Source organism: Oryzias latipes, chromosome 24, assembly GCF_002234675.1.
Source record: "Oryzias latipes chromosome 24, ASM223467v1".
Classification (NCBI taxonomy): Eukaryota; Metazoa; Chordata; class Actinopteri; order Beloniformes; family Adrianichthyidae; genus Oryzias; species Oryzias latipes.
Window position 1 is genome coordinate 11,000,818 of NC_019882.2, and position 16,305 is coordinate 11,017,122.

Sequence of the window (16,305 nt, forward strand, 5' to 3'; positions counted from 1 at the left end):
CAAAAGTACAGTCTGGAGAATAAATACAAACCAGGAAAGGAGATGCATGTTGTGGATGCACTAAGCAGAGCGTGTCTAAATGAACACAAAGAAATACTTATAGACGAAGAGATGGAAGTTAACTGCATCAGCCATCAACTCCCAGTGTCAGAGGAAAAGTTGCGGGACTTTAGAAATGCAACAGCAGAAGATCCTGAACTGAGACTGGTGGCAAAGGCAATTCAGAGTGGGTGGCCAGAAAAGCAGAGTCAACTTCCAGACAATATCAAGCAATACTGGACCTTTAGAGAAGAACTGTCTTATGAGGATGGACTCATATTCAAGAACTCAAGGTTGGTAGTACCACACCCAATGAGAAGTGAAATGCTCAGAAAAGTCCATGAATCACACTTGGGGATAGTTAAATGTAAGGAAAGAGCCAGAGATGTACTGTTCTGGCCAGGTATGGCTAAGCAGATAGAGGAAGTTGTTGCTCATTGTGCTGTATGTAACACACACAGACACAATAATCCCAAAGAGCCACTTATGCCTCATCCAGTTCCTGAAAGAGCATGGGAAAAAGTAGGTGTGGATTTGTTTCACTTCAATGAATACTGAGTTCTTACTGTGTGTGGATTATTTTTCAAAGTTCCCAGAGATCGTCAAACTGAGTGGAACCACAAGCAAACACATCATCATTGCACTCAAGTCCATTTTTGCAAGACTTGGGGTGCCTGATGAGTTATTCTCAGACAATGGCAGACAGCTGGTGAGATGGAGGATTTCAGCATTGCATGGGATTTCAAACACACCACCTCCAGTCCCACTTTCCCACAATCAAATGGACAGGCTGAGAGGGCGGTCCAGACAGTAAAAAACCTGTTGAAGAAAGCACAAGACGGTGGTGGTGATCCACACTTAGCCTGGCTGGAATACCGGAATACGCCACTAGATGGGGTTGGCCTTTCACTGGCACAATTACTCCTTGGGAGAAGACTCAAGTCAAGAATACCTGTGTCAAAGGCATTGTTACAACCTGCTCTTCATGAAAATGCCAGGAGTGACCTTGTAAGGAGACAGGAAAGACAGAAACAATCCTTTGATCAGAGAACCAGGACATTGTCTGAACTCCAAGATGGGGAAAATGTGAGGATTAGGCAAGGCAGCAAGTGGGAACCAGCCACTGTGATAAATAAACACAATCTGCCAAGATCCTACATAGTCAAAACACCAAGTGGACAAGTGTACAGGCGGAACCGCAGACACTTGCTTCAAACCAAAGAGACTTCATTTCCAAGGACATCACAGGATACTTTGTCAAAGAACACCTGTGAGGTGGAATCTGAGACAGTTCCAAGTGTTGACTCACCCTGCTCAACTCAAGATGATTTCACTGGACCACAGAGACAAGAAACAATGACTGACAACACTGAATGTGTCACCAGCCCTGTGAAAACAACACGCTGTGGTCGGCCTATAAGAATGCCGCAGCGTTATCGGGACTAAAAAAAAAAAAGCATATATTAAGAGGTTGTGTACCAAGTGATCTTATATTTCAGTGATGTTGTAAGGTTACAGGTATTTGATTTTGTTTAAAGTGAGTTTAGTCTTTTGAGTTTGATTAGTAATACTAGTTAGCATGTGATTAGTTAGTTTAGTCTATTCAGGACTATGGTAACTTTCTGTGTCTTGTTGAGAGTCATAATTAAAGATAGTGCGTCACCTGTGTTATTTTTTTTTTTGTGTGTGAATGTTGACCACAATTTCTTAAAAAAAACAAAAAGAAGGGAGATGTAGTGTATTGGAGTTGTTATACACTTTGTGTCCACAGGTGTCGCTGTGAGATTTGTGTTGTACTGTTGTGGTGCAGTAAAAGACAGCTCAATAAACAGACGGTAAACTGAACACTTGACTCCGTTCACGTCGTATATTACAATTGCAATATCTGTGTTTGTAAGAACTTTTGAAACCGGTTTATGAATGTTCAGTTAAGTTTTGAAATTTGCATTTTTCTAAAGGGTTATTTTTTCATTTAAGAGGAATAGTACCAAACCAAGATATATTGACCGATATTTTATTTGTTTTGAGGGTCAAATCTTTATGGTATTAAACTTGAAACAGTGTTCAGTGTCAAATGGTTGTCTGGTGTCATATCCTTTTAGGAAGGCACACTTGTCTACTTTGAGTTCTGTGACGCTGTAACTTTTCAGACGTAAATAGGTAACCCGATTGGGAGCTACCATAGCTCAACGAACCCAATCCCCCCATCACGACTCTGTAGGTGGCTATTCTTTAAAGTAATGCTGAGTGATGGGACTACAGTAGTTTAACTGAAACCTTAAACCAGGGGTGGCCAAAGTTCTTTTGGTGAGGGCCAAATACGGAAAAATGAGCAAAGGTCCGGGCCGCACACAAGAGGTGACATATTGACACATGATTACTGTGTATTTCTAACTCACCGATAATGTGAAGAACATTGCTCTCAGTGGAGCAGTGATGCTGATCTGTGCCACATAAAACAAGCGCACGTCAAAATGAAACATTCACTCAGACAATGAAACCTCATTCCAACCAGGCAGTTCAGAACGGGTTTATGGAGCAGCTGAAGCCAGCAGATCATTATATACATAGCCGTTAGTGTGGTTGACTGGCAGAGTGCACGATTTTGTAGATTATAAAGAGTCGACTGTTTTCTCAGAAAAGTAGACCAAAAAAAGCGCTTATGGGTGACCAACGAGGACAATTTTAACATTAAACGCACACAATTTAAAAAGCTTCATTTTACAATTACACTCTGTGACAAAATATGCAGCTATGAACAAAAAAATTCCAAAAACAAAACAAGTTCTTTTTTACATTAAGCAAATACTTTTTCACAGTTCAGAATGCATTTTCTTCACCTTTTAGGTTCACTCTCTCTGTGACGTGTGCAAACATGGCCTTGAAAACAGCATCCTTGTAGGTGTCAGACGGAGACAGCTCATAGGAGCTTCCTTTACTTCCTAAGCCTGTTGCTCTTATGAAGCCTGTGGGGAGACGTGAAGGCCATTATTAGGAGAGACAGGCAGGCAGCAACCCCTCGTGTAACGCTGCTAATTACACGAGGGAAATAGTGAAGGAGGCCTGGATGGACGCCGTCTATTGACTCACCGCGATGGGAAAAAAACTGTTCAGCTTGCAGGCTAGCTGCCATTTGCTTGAATTTCTGTGCTCGTTCGGCACCTGTGTACGAAGCGTAGCTGCTCTGATGCTTGGTCTCATAGTGGCGACGGACAATTTACTCTTTCATCATGGCATCTTCAGTCTTTTCTCTCTTTCCGACTGTGGTCAGAAGCGCAGGGGAGATTTCCTCCAGGGCCGAAGGCGATTCTCCTTCGGGGTTCACTTTCCTGTTCGGAACCCTCAGCCACATAGTGGATTAAGAACGACTCCAAACAGTTATTCTGGGGGGGAACACCTTCTATTTATTAAAATGCTCCGTCCTCCGAACACACAATATATCGACCCCCACACCTCTGTTCCGTGCTCACACACCCATCTCCACCTGCAAGCGCTCCTCCCCCTCTCTCTTGTGGGACGAGCCCCGCTCAGCACACACACTCTGCAACACACCTTTCTGTGACCGACTCCATCTAGTGTTGAAACTGAGAAGTGCAACAGAGTTGAGCTCAAGCGCCATGTGCGGGCCATATTCAATTATATTTTTAAAATTTGCTGCGGGCCAATAAAAACAGACCCGCGGGCCGCAGTTTACCCGCGGGCCGTAGTTTGGACACCCCTGCCCTAACCAATCATCAGCTGGATGTCTGTGAGGAACTACAGACCTCTAGTGGTGAACAGCTTCACATGCAAGGATGCAAAAGCAAAGAAAAATTCAGATCCAGAGGGAACTTTTTGACTTTTCACTCGTACTCATTACTTGTGTTGGTGCTTTTCTAAAAAATGCATCATCCAACATAGTAAAAAACAAAAACACAAACAAAACCTAATAGTAATTCAACTTGTTTCACACCAGAGTGTTTGCTCCAGTGTTGACATTCATTCAACTGCTGTAACTTTTCCACTGTTGATGTAATGAACGTAATTCCAGAAAAGCAGCCTTTGAACGTAAATCAGCAGAGAAAATGCACCTTTTTTTTTATGCAACACTTAACAAATGTGTTGCATGTCGGTGCATAGCCAATATGAAAAGTTTCACATGTGAACAGTTAAGGAGTTACAGCATGTTAGAGAATATTTTTTATTTTTGCCACCGACATCTCCAATATAAAAGGGTCAAAGGATCAGAACATTTTTTAAGTGACAGTCTTTATAGAGGTCAATGAAATTCTATACAAAAGGATGTTAAAGAAATCAATATAACTAAGGTGATCCATGTTTAACAGAAAGAGACCATCCATGCGATGGAAAACTTGAAGGTTAACGTCTTGTAGACAAAAAAAAAATAACTGTGTTTTTATTGACAAATTAATTTAACACAATTTAACTTTACTGTTGTGTAAGTAACTCCAGAAGATGAAAAATAGAAAAACAATTTTTGAGCGGAAAAAGTATTGAAAATGGTCAGGAGCACCTACAGTAATGCAATCTAACTTTTCCTCCTCATATTATACCTCTAAACATAAAAAAGAACTTCAATGCTTATTTAAGAAACATTCAAACACAGTAAGGATCATTTTAAACTGAAAGACATTTGACAAATTTGCAACAGAATTTGAAATCTGTATTTTCTCAGGTAAGTACATTGGTAAATTTTAATTGCTGAATTTTACAAAAAATACAAATAAAAAACAGTTTTTTTTCTTCTTTTAATATTCCAGGTTGATTCCACAGAAATGTTTAGCTCAGACAGGAAGGACAATTTTATTGGTTTATATGTTCTCAGCTACATACATCCCTGCTATAATATACAAAATGGCACGTATGTATTTACAAGTAACCCCTCTTTTGTCTGTGTCTTGTTGTATATTCTCCTTGGCTCGCTCTCTATTGTCACATCATGTGGAAACCTGCTTGTAATCACATCTGTCATTTATTTCAAACAGCTCCACACTCCCACAAACTACCTCATCCTTTCTCTAGCCGTTGCTGACCTGCTGGTTGGAGTTCTAGTCTTTCCTGTCAGTATGGCCGTCACTGTAAGCTCATGTATGTATCATGAGGACCTTTTCTGCAAAATCCGTGACAGCTTTGACATCACTCTGTGCACAGCTTCCATTCTGAACCTGTGCTGCATTTCCATAGACAGATACTATGCTGTGTGTCAGCCTTTGACATACAGAACAAGAATCACAGCTCAGGTAACTGCCATCATGATCCTGGTGAGCTGGGGCATCTCTGTGTTTATTGGGATCACCATTACAGTTGCTGGATTCAGTCAAGGCTCATGTGAGGAGAACTGTTCAAGTGAAGTTGTGGTGGCTAACACTCTAGGACCAGTTTTCTCATATTACCTTCCTGCAATCATAATGCTCTGCATTTACTTTAAGATTTTGCTCATAGCACAAAAACAGGTGAACAGCATCCAGAACGCCAGCAGCTCAAAGAGTGGAGCAGAAGTTAGTAAGATGGAGCGAAAGGCCACAAAAACTCTGGCTATTGTCATGGGAGTGTTTCTTTTATGCCTTACTCCTTGTTTTATTTGTGTTGTTTTTCAGCCTTTGTTTGTCACCCCTCCCCAGATCCCTGTGATTGAAACACTAAACTGGCTCACACTTTCAAACTCAATGCTGAACCCTTTAATCTATGCCTTCTTCTACAGCTGGTTCAGGTCAGCTTTCAGAATCATAATGTCTGGAAAAATCTTTCAAAGTTACTCAGCTAGTGGACAATTATTCTGAAATTGTTAATGCTGCTCTTCTTACCATTTGGAATTTCAAATTAAGATTTAGACAGAATTTGCGCTCGGTGTATTTAAACATACATGAACAGTGACAGATGTCTCAGAGGACGTTCGACTGGCCGTTCTGCATGTCAATCAAGTTGCCTGCAATCTACCCTCATGTCCTTGAAGATTGACTGGTCGATTGCGATCGACGTAATGAGCACCCCTGTTCTAACTAAAGCAATTTCAGTGCTGTGATGTGTTCTGAACCCTGACTGAAAATATTCAAAGTTGCTATTGTCTTGTAGGTGGCGGTAAAGCTGCTTAAGTCAGTGTTTTTCAACCAGTGTGCCGCGGCACACTAGTGTGCCGTGGGAGATAGTCAAATGTGCCTTGGGAAATTGCCCTCATTAACTGATTTAACAACATTTTCCATCTCCAGGATTTCAGTTCTTTGTTCATCCCTACATGATAAAACACTAAGAAATTGGGAATATGAAAGATCGTAAAATCCTTTTTTCTTTGTGTTTACTTGATTCTATTAAATACATTTTAAAAGAATGACTGTACCACAATTTAGCCGCAGCTTCAGCTGCGTTAGGAAAAGTTCCGCCCCTTTAACTGTCTCCACCAATCATTCTTGGGACCTTAATCTCATGTCATCAGTCTGACCAATAAGAAGTGGTTAAAGTTTTCACTTCCTTGTTCTGAATTCTGCTGATAAAGTCAACTACCCCTGGCTGCAGCCTACAGAATTGCACAACATAGTGGAATGCTGGAACGCTGAGGAATGTGAACACGCTGTGGAATGTTAACCCCGCCCACATTTAGCCTGTCTTCTCCTTTGGTTTTACAAGTTTTTACGTGGAAAAAACGAACGAAAGTTTTCACTTTTGAAAAGTCGAAGGATTTGAAGGACTAAAAGTCATACCAGGCATTAGACGAAGGACTTGAACATTTTTAATAGTTGAATGGTTAAAATAGGTGAAAAATTGTAGCCGTGAGTCGGCAAAAAGAATAAAGAGAAACAGGAAAACAGCATTCAACAGCATGCCCCTTACTTGAACTCAATTATTTTGGATTAATGGAGTTATAGGGGAAAATATTAATACATTTTGTGTTAGGTCAATTAAATGTAGATACATTCTTTTAAAATAAATATTTTTGAATAAAACAAACAGAATTTTATTGTGTTACATGAAAGAGGGGCTTGAATCGTTTTTTTGAGTGATACATAAAAAAAAATGCACCATTCAAATTTTCCTCCCTCTGTTCTCTTTCTTCCTCATACAATTCATAATGACACAAAATGTGCTCCACTGATTCTTCCCCTTTCCTGCAATCACAACTGCACTGATGAAGGTGAATCAAATGCACGGGCTCAACGTGGGCGGGGTTCACATTCCTCAGCGTTCCAGCATTCCACTATGTTGACCAATTCTGCAGGCTGCAGCCAGGGCTTACTCGATAAAGTCGCTCAGTTCTAAGAAAAATACCAGCTAAAGCTCATCTTTAGCGGTTTAGTTTTCCACAGAATCCGGTGTCAGAACGTGGAACAAGTGAACAAGACAATGAAGCTCAGAGACGCTAGTCTCTCTGCGTTCGGCGGATTATTGAACTACATCTCCCATGATGCATTGGGGTAAAGCGACAGTGAGCGTCTGGGCGCACGACTCTCTCCTCTTAACCTCGTGAAACCACAACGACCACAAATCAAACAGTTTTTAAATCGTTTAACTTAACTTTCATTACATCTTAATAAAAAACAGCTGCAGCTTCCAGTATTTTCTGCCACAATTATCACAAAAATGCAATGAGATTATGGAGGGACTGTAGATCAATACAGACCGAGTTTCTCCTTTTTTTTTTTTTTTTTTGAATGCCGGTGTGGGTACCGGATGTTCTCGGAGTCCTTCGGGGGTCCTTCCAATGAGTTATATCACTAGAGGAGACATCACGTGGTTTCATGGGAGGAGAGCACCGCCATCTTGGTGAGGTCAAGTTACAACTGCAGTGCAAATTCTTTAACTGTGGAATTCTAAAATATTTCCGGGATGAGTTCTGTTTCTGGTATTCTTCCAAAATTGCAATGCCATTTCATTTACACTCAAAAAATGTTCTATTCGGTGTGGTATCATATAATAGAAAAGAAAATACAGTTCTTAATATCCTGATATTGCAAGGAAAGTTTTATATGCACAAAAATAAAATTTTGAAGACCAAACCACTTTTTATAACATTTAATAAAGAGCTCTGTTTTTACTTTCAATCACTTCATTATATGAAAAAAAAGAATGGCTTGAAATTGCTTAGTTTTGTTCAGAAATACAAACTTCACGAGTACCCCTAACTAGTATAAGACTATTTAGGTTTTTTCTATGTTCCTTTATTTTATTTTACTCATGTTTTTATTTATTTGTGTGTTATGTTCATTGTTTCTTTTTTTCCCCTCTATTTTTTATTTTCTATGTTAATATGTTATGTTTGGCAATGGTGACTGATCTTCGAGGCAATATTGATTACATTGTTATTGTTCGTTGTTAATGTTACTGTCATTGTTAATGTATGATACCGCAATTGTCAATAAAGTTTTAAAAAAACTTAGCGACGTTAACTCATTGGTCGTGGCAACTTACAGCCAATCAAATAGTGTGACGTCATCATTGGTCGAAGGACCCCGAAGGACCCCGAGAACATCCGGCAACCCGAGAACATCCGGTACCCACACCGGTGTGCCGCGGGATTTTTGTCAAGGTTGAAGTGTGCCGTGGCTCAAAAAAGGTTGAAAAACACTGGCTTAAGTAAAACTCTTTCCAGGATTTTTGAAATAAAGGGGAGATATTAATATTGGTATTAATATTGGTCTATAGTTGGCCAGATTGCTAGAATTTAAACTGGGCTTTTTCAGAAGAGGTTTAAAAACTGCATATTTAAAAGGCTATGACACATAACCTGTTTCTATAGGTATTAATTGCAGTTAATATGGATTCAGTATTTAGGGGGAAGGTTTCTATATTAATCCAAAAGACATGTTTCTCTTTCTTTTTTAAAGGGTTTCAAATGTGCAATTTTGTTTAGTTTCTATTAATCCTTTATTTATAAAGAATATAAAATATGGAATAACTTTTAAATAAATAGGAACATTTATAATGTTTAAAAGCCATTTTCTTGATTTGAGTTTTTATAATAATATTATGAATAATTTGCAGTATGTCCCCACTTTTTCCAAAACGTCTATATCAAACATCATTGAGATACATAAGTATTTTCTACCCTGTTTAGTATATTAGTTTATCTATAGCCACAGGGAATGTTGTTGATACTTTTCTTGAAACTACATTTTAAGTCTAATACCAGCAGACTTTTATTAGTTCCTAAATTCTAGGGGTTGTTTATGTTTGCGTTTTTGTATGGCTTTCTTAGGGTTCAGTTGCAAACAAGATTCAAAATTGCAACAAATAATGGTAAACTTAAAAAATAAAATATTATACGTCTTCTTTGCTTTTGACAGACCACAGCTGTTTTTCTGGTTGTGGTGACTAACTCTAAAGTGCTTTCAAACATTGCATTACCACTGAGGCAAATTTCCATTTGGTGACCTGGAGTTTACCCCTGAGAGACAGCCCAGGTACCCAAAGGCCCAACAGTCATTTACATCTTCAGTAGAAGAGGCAAAGTAAACAATCATATCAAAGCAGATCTGTACTAAGCACAAATGATCATATTTAAACAGTAGTTAGTAGTTTAAGTATTTTTATTTTTCACATACATCGTTAAATTATTCAGTTGTTTCTGGCTTCACAGTCATCTTAAACAGTTAAAAATCTGTGCATCACCACCTCATTAAGAACACAACAATTCCTTTAAATCTTTCATATTTACATTGTTTTATGATTTTCATTTGTTCATTTACATTAATGTAGCTTTGACAGAACTTTCACTGAGTTTAACATATTTATTTGCATAATATTATTTTCTGCATAAAAGGACAAAAATGGGATTAAAAGTCATAAAATTCACAAAAAACTGAATAGTTGTTCTTCAAAGTACAATTGCACAAAATTTCATATTAAAAACTATACTGCACTGATTTTAATGTTTGCACATCTCATTTAGAATTAAGACAAAACACACGTTTCAAATAAGACACATTTTCTTTTTATTGCTGTCAGGATTTATATCATGCTGTATGACTCTGAGGAACCGCTGTTGTTGCCGTTGCTCCTGGGCTGGGAAACCTGGTAAACATCTGGAAACAAAAACAAAACAGTTAAGTAATTGAGATTTATAATAAGGACAAATTTTGAATGAAAACTGACTTACTTCTTCTTCCACGGAGTCGGGTCACTAATCCACCAAAAGAAGATGTGCCTCCACTTGTGCTCTGAAAGACAAAACATGGCAAACTCAGCTTAAAAAGGTTTACGCCTAGGTCATTCTTTGTATGTAACCTATATAATTATACTGGTGTCAATTTTGTCTAAATCCTGATTGCATTTCAGAACTTTTCCATAATTGACAGTTTTAAGAAATGCTTTTATTTTGAAGGCCTGTTTCAGCTTTCTGTTGCTTCTGCTCTTTTTCTCAATTGCATTGGGAAGCAAGGTAAGCACAGAATGTAGCTTGGGGAAATATGTGATGTAAAACATTCTTCTTGTGTCAGTGTGAAGGTAGTGTTATAATTAGAGATGTCTGTGTTAACTTTAACTATGTTCTGTGGGAAAGACCTGAGTTTTAAGAAGGATTCAGTAAGAAATGCTAAATTTTCATTGAAATATAGTGAGTGAGGCGAGCATAGCCTAAAGGCCTGTGTCATTGAGATAATGTTGCCAACTCTTCAGTAAGTGAAATAGCTATTGGCTGACAGAGAAGTCACAATAGGATGTCATTGCCTAGCTAGCAAGCAATGTATTTGTTTGACCCTTTAAGGAAAAAAAACACACCATTGTGGTAGAGACAAAAATGTGAGTCAAAACTATCATGTTTATATTCTGAACTCTACAAATAAAGTACTATTTGGCTTATTGTTGATTTTACTATAAAATGGGTCATCATTTTTCCCTTGAAAACTTCAAACATTACCAGTATGTCAAATTCCTGCGGATTGTGCAGTTTAGTTTTGGACAAACCAGGTTTGTTGATAATCATCCACAGCTGTTTTACTTCTATTGTATTTAAAGATCCATGCTGATGTAAATGTTTTCTTTTTTGGTGTTTTTAATTTGTTATTGTAGTTTTTTTCTTATGATGAAGGAAATATATTAAGATTAAAATTTCATTTGTGAGTATTTCTTTACTTATATTGGGGTAAATGAGGAGTAGCCAAAAAAAATAAATAAATAAATAAACTGAGTTGGAAAAATCTTGTAGCATTCTTTTTGAGACAAATAGATCCATTTATGTCTCCATTTTCCTTGTTTGTGCTGACATCTTTTTCTAAACTTTACAGATGGAGAATTCCAATATTGCTTGCATTTTTTTATGTTACATGGGGGGGGGTGAGGGACCGGAAGCTAGTGGGAGGGAGTGTAAACATGGATGATGGGAAGTAGGGGCGGGCTTACCCTTTTATTGACTTATCTGATTATGTTTTTGTTTGTTAGCATATATGTGACATTTGAGACAAATTCTCAGATGCGTTTTCAAGAAAAATATTTTGTCATTAACTAACCCGTATAAATAGTAAATGAATATACTTTATTTCTGGAAAAGGTTCAAAAGAAAAAAACAGTTCTGTGACATAAAGAAGACCCCCCCCCCCGCCCCCTGACTTTTTAAAAAAAATACAACTGCATGTAATGTATACATTATTTTACTGACTTACTGTTGTCGAAATGGAGTTTATAGAAGGAGTTCTGCTTGAGAGAACTGCACGAATCTGTGTAGAAACAGTTTGATATCATTAGTAATGTAATCCTAAACTTTAAACAACAAAACAAACATTTGACACATTTCTGGTAAGTTTCATGTGATATTTTTACTTGTCATTTATTTGGGGTTACTTCTGAAAATAATTAAAACAAAGTCTTCAATGTTTGGCTTTTTGGTTTTTACAGATGTGATAAAAACAGATTGGCACGTCAAATTTGCAAAAATCTTTTTTTTTTTTTGATTTATTAAAATAAAACTTGAACTTTACTATTGAAAGCAAAATGATGTAATTTGTTTTGTCTTTATGCGTCCCCCTCTGACCCAACCTACCTTGGAATCAAACAATGTGCCAAACACCAGAATGAAGAAACCCTGTGGAGAGTCAAACATGTTTACATTAACAAAGTGTGGACAAAAATATATATATATATATTTAAACATTTGTAAAAATGTGCTGCCTTTTATCTTTAAATGTATAAATACCTGAAGGGAATTAAAGAATGCGAAGGCTATGTGGATGCCTACATCTTTTGGTGAAACCATTGTTCCAATCCCCAGGGCCCAAGTCAGTCCAAATAAAGGTGTCAGGATGGCCAGACATCTTAGAATAACTACAAAGCTGTTCTTCTCATCCGGCTGGATGGTGCTTGCTGAAGATCTTCTCATCATTTTGTACAAAACCACAATTACAACTATAATATTGATCACAACTATAACCAAGGCTGGAATGACCAAGGACAGAAGGGCTTTAGACTCAGTCCAGTTAAGCCAGCAAATGTAATTTTTCCTGATGTATGTTTGACTTGGTGCTGTAGCAGCAACAGTGGTAACAGCAATAATCAGAGGGCAACCATAGCCTATAACAAAGCCCATAGCTATCATGATGGACTTTGACATGTGGGAGAAAACCATCATTGTCCTGTAGAAGAGCAGAAGGCCTGATACGAGCATCCAGAAGAACAGAGAAAGGTAGAAGAAGTGCATAAAAAATGTCACTGCACTGCACTGTCCAATCAGAACTTTAAAGTCTCCATCTTTGTTATCAAGGGCCTTCTGTGAGTAAGAGGCTGCAATGATGAAACAAATGTCTGCGATCAACAGAGACAGGGCTGTGTTAACAATAGAGATGTGACGCATCAAGGCAGTGCTGTTTTTGGTGACAGCTTTCCATACATATCCCTCAATGATGAGACATATGACGAGGCTTGCCAGAGATATTCCAACTCCAATGTAGGTGATTATGTCCAGGATGTCTCTTATATCTTCAGGGATGCTTGTTGCCATGAGAATCGAGAAGGATGTAAGGTGGGTGCAGTTGCAGGTTACTCTATCATTAAGTCTAGAAACAAACTTGCATCCTTCATCATCCCAGGCACCAAAGTTTTCTAAGAGCGTGAAATTCCAGAAGACACACTGTGTTTCCTGGCTCAGGGTTTCATTCAAGGTTTGGAATTCAAAACTGACATTTTGAACAGTTTGATTTACTTTGACAAGAACCACAGCTGCATTGATAGCAAGGTTTGCGTTGTTTGGGTTAGATGTTTCGTTACTGGTTCCATTAAAGAGACTTAAGTCAAAGGACGAGTTTCGAGCTGGCATGACATTATTAAAGGTGCTCAGAATGATGATGGTCATTAAAGTATTATTGTCGAAAAAACCATCACTGTCTGAGATTTTCAAGGAAACTGTGGAATTTGGAGTTACAAAGTTGTTGGCATTTGTTCTGATCAGATGAATTCGTTCAGTGGAGATATCAGCCGTCCCACTCAAGGATCCTGAGAGTGTCTCCAGTGATTCCAGTAATTTTGAACCAGCATTATTGTTTCTATCTTTATTCAGGGTTTCCCAGGACTCTTTTACGCCATCATCTGCGAGGACATCAATGGTCTGTAGCACATTCTGCAAATCAGACATTTCATAGTTAGAGCAAAACCGCATTAAACCTTTGGGGTCTTCTAATTGCAGTTAACTAAAAGATAGACTCTTACCCTCATGACATCTGTAGTGACAGAAGTTGATACATTTGCGATGGTAGTTAGAATGTCGACAATAGTAGATACGCTCTTAGATGACTTTGCAATTTCAGTTTTACTATCATTTACAGCCTTTTGGAGATCACTTGAAAAAGTCTGTACATTTTCTTGCACCAGTTCCTAAAAGAAACAAAGATTTAAAAAAAAGTAACCAGAATTTACCACCAAACCACATGGATGTAAAATAAACAACTGTCTCCTGGTCTTTCAAAAAATCTGTATGCAGTTGGGATAAGAGCTTCCTAAACTAAAACAGTGTTTTTTCTTTTTTTTTGTCAATCATGTGCAACAGACCTTGTTGTTGAGGTAAGCATGTTCTGTCATACTTGAATAATTACTACAGACATGTTTGATTGGCTTTATATTTTTCATGTGTAGCAAAAAATGTGATAAAATTTTTTTAATGTAACTGCAGTTGCAGAAATAAAATCTTCCTGATGAGGGTCTGAGCGCTGAGACATCACAATTCATTTCACTTTAGCAAGGCTGAATGGTGTTCAATGATTCTTTTTCTTTTAGTTAATTGAAACTAGCAATCTAAAAATTACAAATCTGTAGAGCATTAATAGGAATGTTGAAAATTCTTTATTTTACAAGATAAAATGCAAGAAAGTGCTGGTGGAAAGTATGCATTCATTCTAAATGTTGATGCTATATTTGTTACAGAAAAATTACTTACTGTTGACTTAGCAAATAAATCAGTGATTACGGTTAGAATGCAGTTGTCTTCAATGAGTTCCCACTTATTTCCTTTACATATGGCTTTTTTTTTTCCTTTTTGACCTTCTGGACATGCAACATCTGCTATGGAACCTTCTTTTCCGTCTCCGTATATATCACCTGTGCATGTAGGAGCTTAAGACATAGAGTTGTTTGGTTAATGGGGCAGTAAAAGTACAAAATGTGAACATATTTTCAACATTTACCTCCTGTGAAGAATTTCAGTGTTGTTGTTTTTTCGTACCCATCGTATTCATTAACTTTACATGTGAATGTTAATGGTTTTGAGATGTCTTCACAGCTGGTTATTGTATATTCGTTGTTGATGCAATATTCATCAGGAGAGCTTGTAGTTCCTAAAATTAGGTGATTTTATTAAATTGGAAACAGACTTTTTCATTATCCTATAATTGAAATTTCAACAACTGTGAATCATATTTACTTGATATTTGTACGCTTGATGGAGGCTGAGCCCAGGTGATGTTATAGATTGGCTGAACACAACAACTAAGGTTTGCTTTATTTCCCACATTGCACACAGTGTTTTTTACTACGACCACCTTTACATCAGGAGCTGCTTGAATATTAACTTTTTCAACAGTTCCATTTTGGTAAAACTCAAAGTTTGTTCCTTTGAGGATACATTCATAAAGCCCTGTAATTAAAAACAAATGAGAGTTTGGATTTTAGTAATATCAAAACCTTAGTTACCTTTCTAAAATATTATGCTTAAGGATTCTACAAAAGTGTTTTGGGCACCTAAATAGTAAAATGTACAAGTATTTTTCAAGTAAAAAAAAATTAGGTTACTTACCAGCATCAAAAGGATTGACATTGTTTACAGTAAGTATAGAAGTGTTACTGCGAGTAGTAAAGGTCCGACGTCCTGGTGAAATGTTTATGTTTTCAAATTTCCACTCAGCACTGTTAATATTTCCTACAATGTCAAGTAGATCACCCTCAGGAGGTCCACATACCAACGTCATTGTTGTATTAGTTAGGTAGGTAGAATTGAATTTAATCTTGGTGGAACCTTGGGATAAAAATAAATTACTGTTATGATTTTATACTTTATTGTTCAGTTCCTGCCTTCTTATTGTTGAGAAAGAAGACAAACCAGTCCTTACTTTTATACTGTGCAGTAGACTTCAGTACAGGAGCAATAGACTTTAAAGTGTTTTTGAGGTCTTTGTTTGCTTCAGTAATTTGTGTTGCAGAACTCTCTGCTGTTGAAATGACAAAATCTGCAATGACACTTCCTTGTCTAAGAAATAAAAAAAACACACACGCAAAAAATAAAAATGAAATTCTATATGTGATGCCAAGTATTTAGAATGTTAAAAGTTCATTTTAGGAAATGTACATACCTGAATCCTGTCACGGTCACTCCGACAAACCCGTTGATAGAGCTGTACTGTTTCTTTAGCTGTGGCATTATGGTTTTAGGAAACAACAATGTGAACAAATATGAACCTTAGTTTATGTTAATCAACTGTAGTTACTATAGCACTTCTCATACATAAAACTAACACAGGGCATCCCAGAATAAAATAATAAAGTAAAGGAAAATAAAAGCCTGTAATTCATATCCCATATTCAGTTGCGCATAATAATTCATAGGAAAAATGATAAAAAATTGACAAAAGAATCGTAGAAAAAAATCAAAGTACATTCATGAAAAGGCTGAAAGTTTTAACATTTTTACTAAATGCACTCACCTCTGTAGTAATATTTTTTTCTAGACTTTGGTATGCAGAACTTGTCTTATCGTGGAACTCATTTCTGAACACCATGTCAAATGTGACTGACACTGCAATGTCAATTGCTGTTTGAAATAAGTGAAAAGTACAATGAAATATTTATTTTAAAGGTAAACAT

General features: G+C 37.3%; 1 protein-coding gene across 5 annotated transcripts in view; it reads right to left on the reverse strand.

Moving 5' to 3' along the window:
- The window catches only part of LOC101175121 (mucin-3A-like), a 93,724-nt gene that overhangs the window by 47,972 nt on the left and 29,447 nt on the right, over positions 1-16,305 (reverse strand). For 4 of the 5 annotated variants that reach the window (XM_023952760.1, XM_023952762.1, XM_023952761.1 and 1 more), the window contains 13 exons: positions 16,146-16,252; positions 15,795-15,853; positions 15,555-15,691; positions 15,242-15,460; positions 14,870-15,082; positions 14,634-14,783; positions 14,387-14,562; positions 13,663-13,827; positions 12,158-13,573; positions 12,005-12,046; positions 11,628-11,681; positions 10,127-10,187; positions 9,540-10,052 (listed from right to left, as the gene is read on the reverse strand). The exons of the other annotated variant lie outside the window; for it this stretch is intronic. In XM_023952760.1, coding sequence (XP_023808528.1) covers positions 9,979-10,052; positions 10,127-10,187; positions 11,628-11,681; positions 12,005-12,046; positions 12,158-13,573; positions 13,663-13,827; positions 14,387-14,562; positions 14,634-14,783; positions 14,870-15,082; positions 15,242-15,460; positions 15,555-15,691; positions 15,795-15,853; positions 16,146-16,252 — 2,873 coding nt within the window. In that variant the 3' untranslated portion in view covers positions 9,540-9,978. Of the gene's footprint in view, positions 1-9,539; positions 10,053-10,126; positions 10,188-11,627; positions 11,682-12,004; positions 12,047-12,157; positions 13,574-13,662; positions 13,828-14,386; positions 14,563-14,633; positions 14,784-14,869; positions 15,083-15,241; positions 15,461-15,554; positions 15,692-15,794; positions 15,854-16,145; positions 16,253-16,305 lie in introns of those variants that run through there. 5 annotated transcript variants of the gene reach the window in all.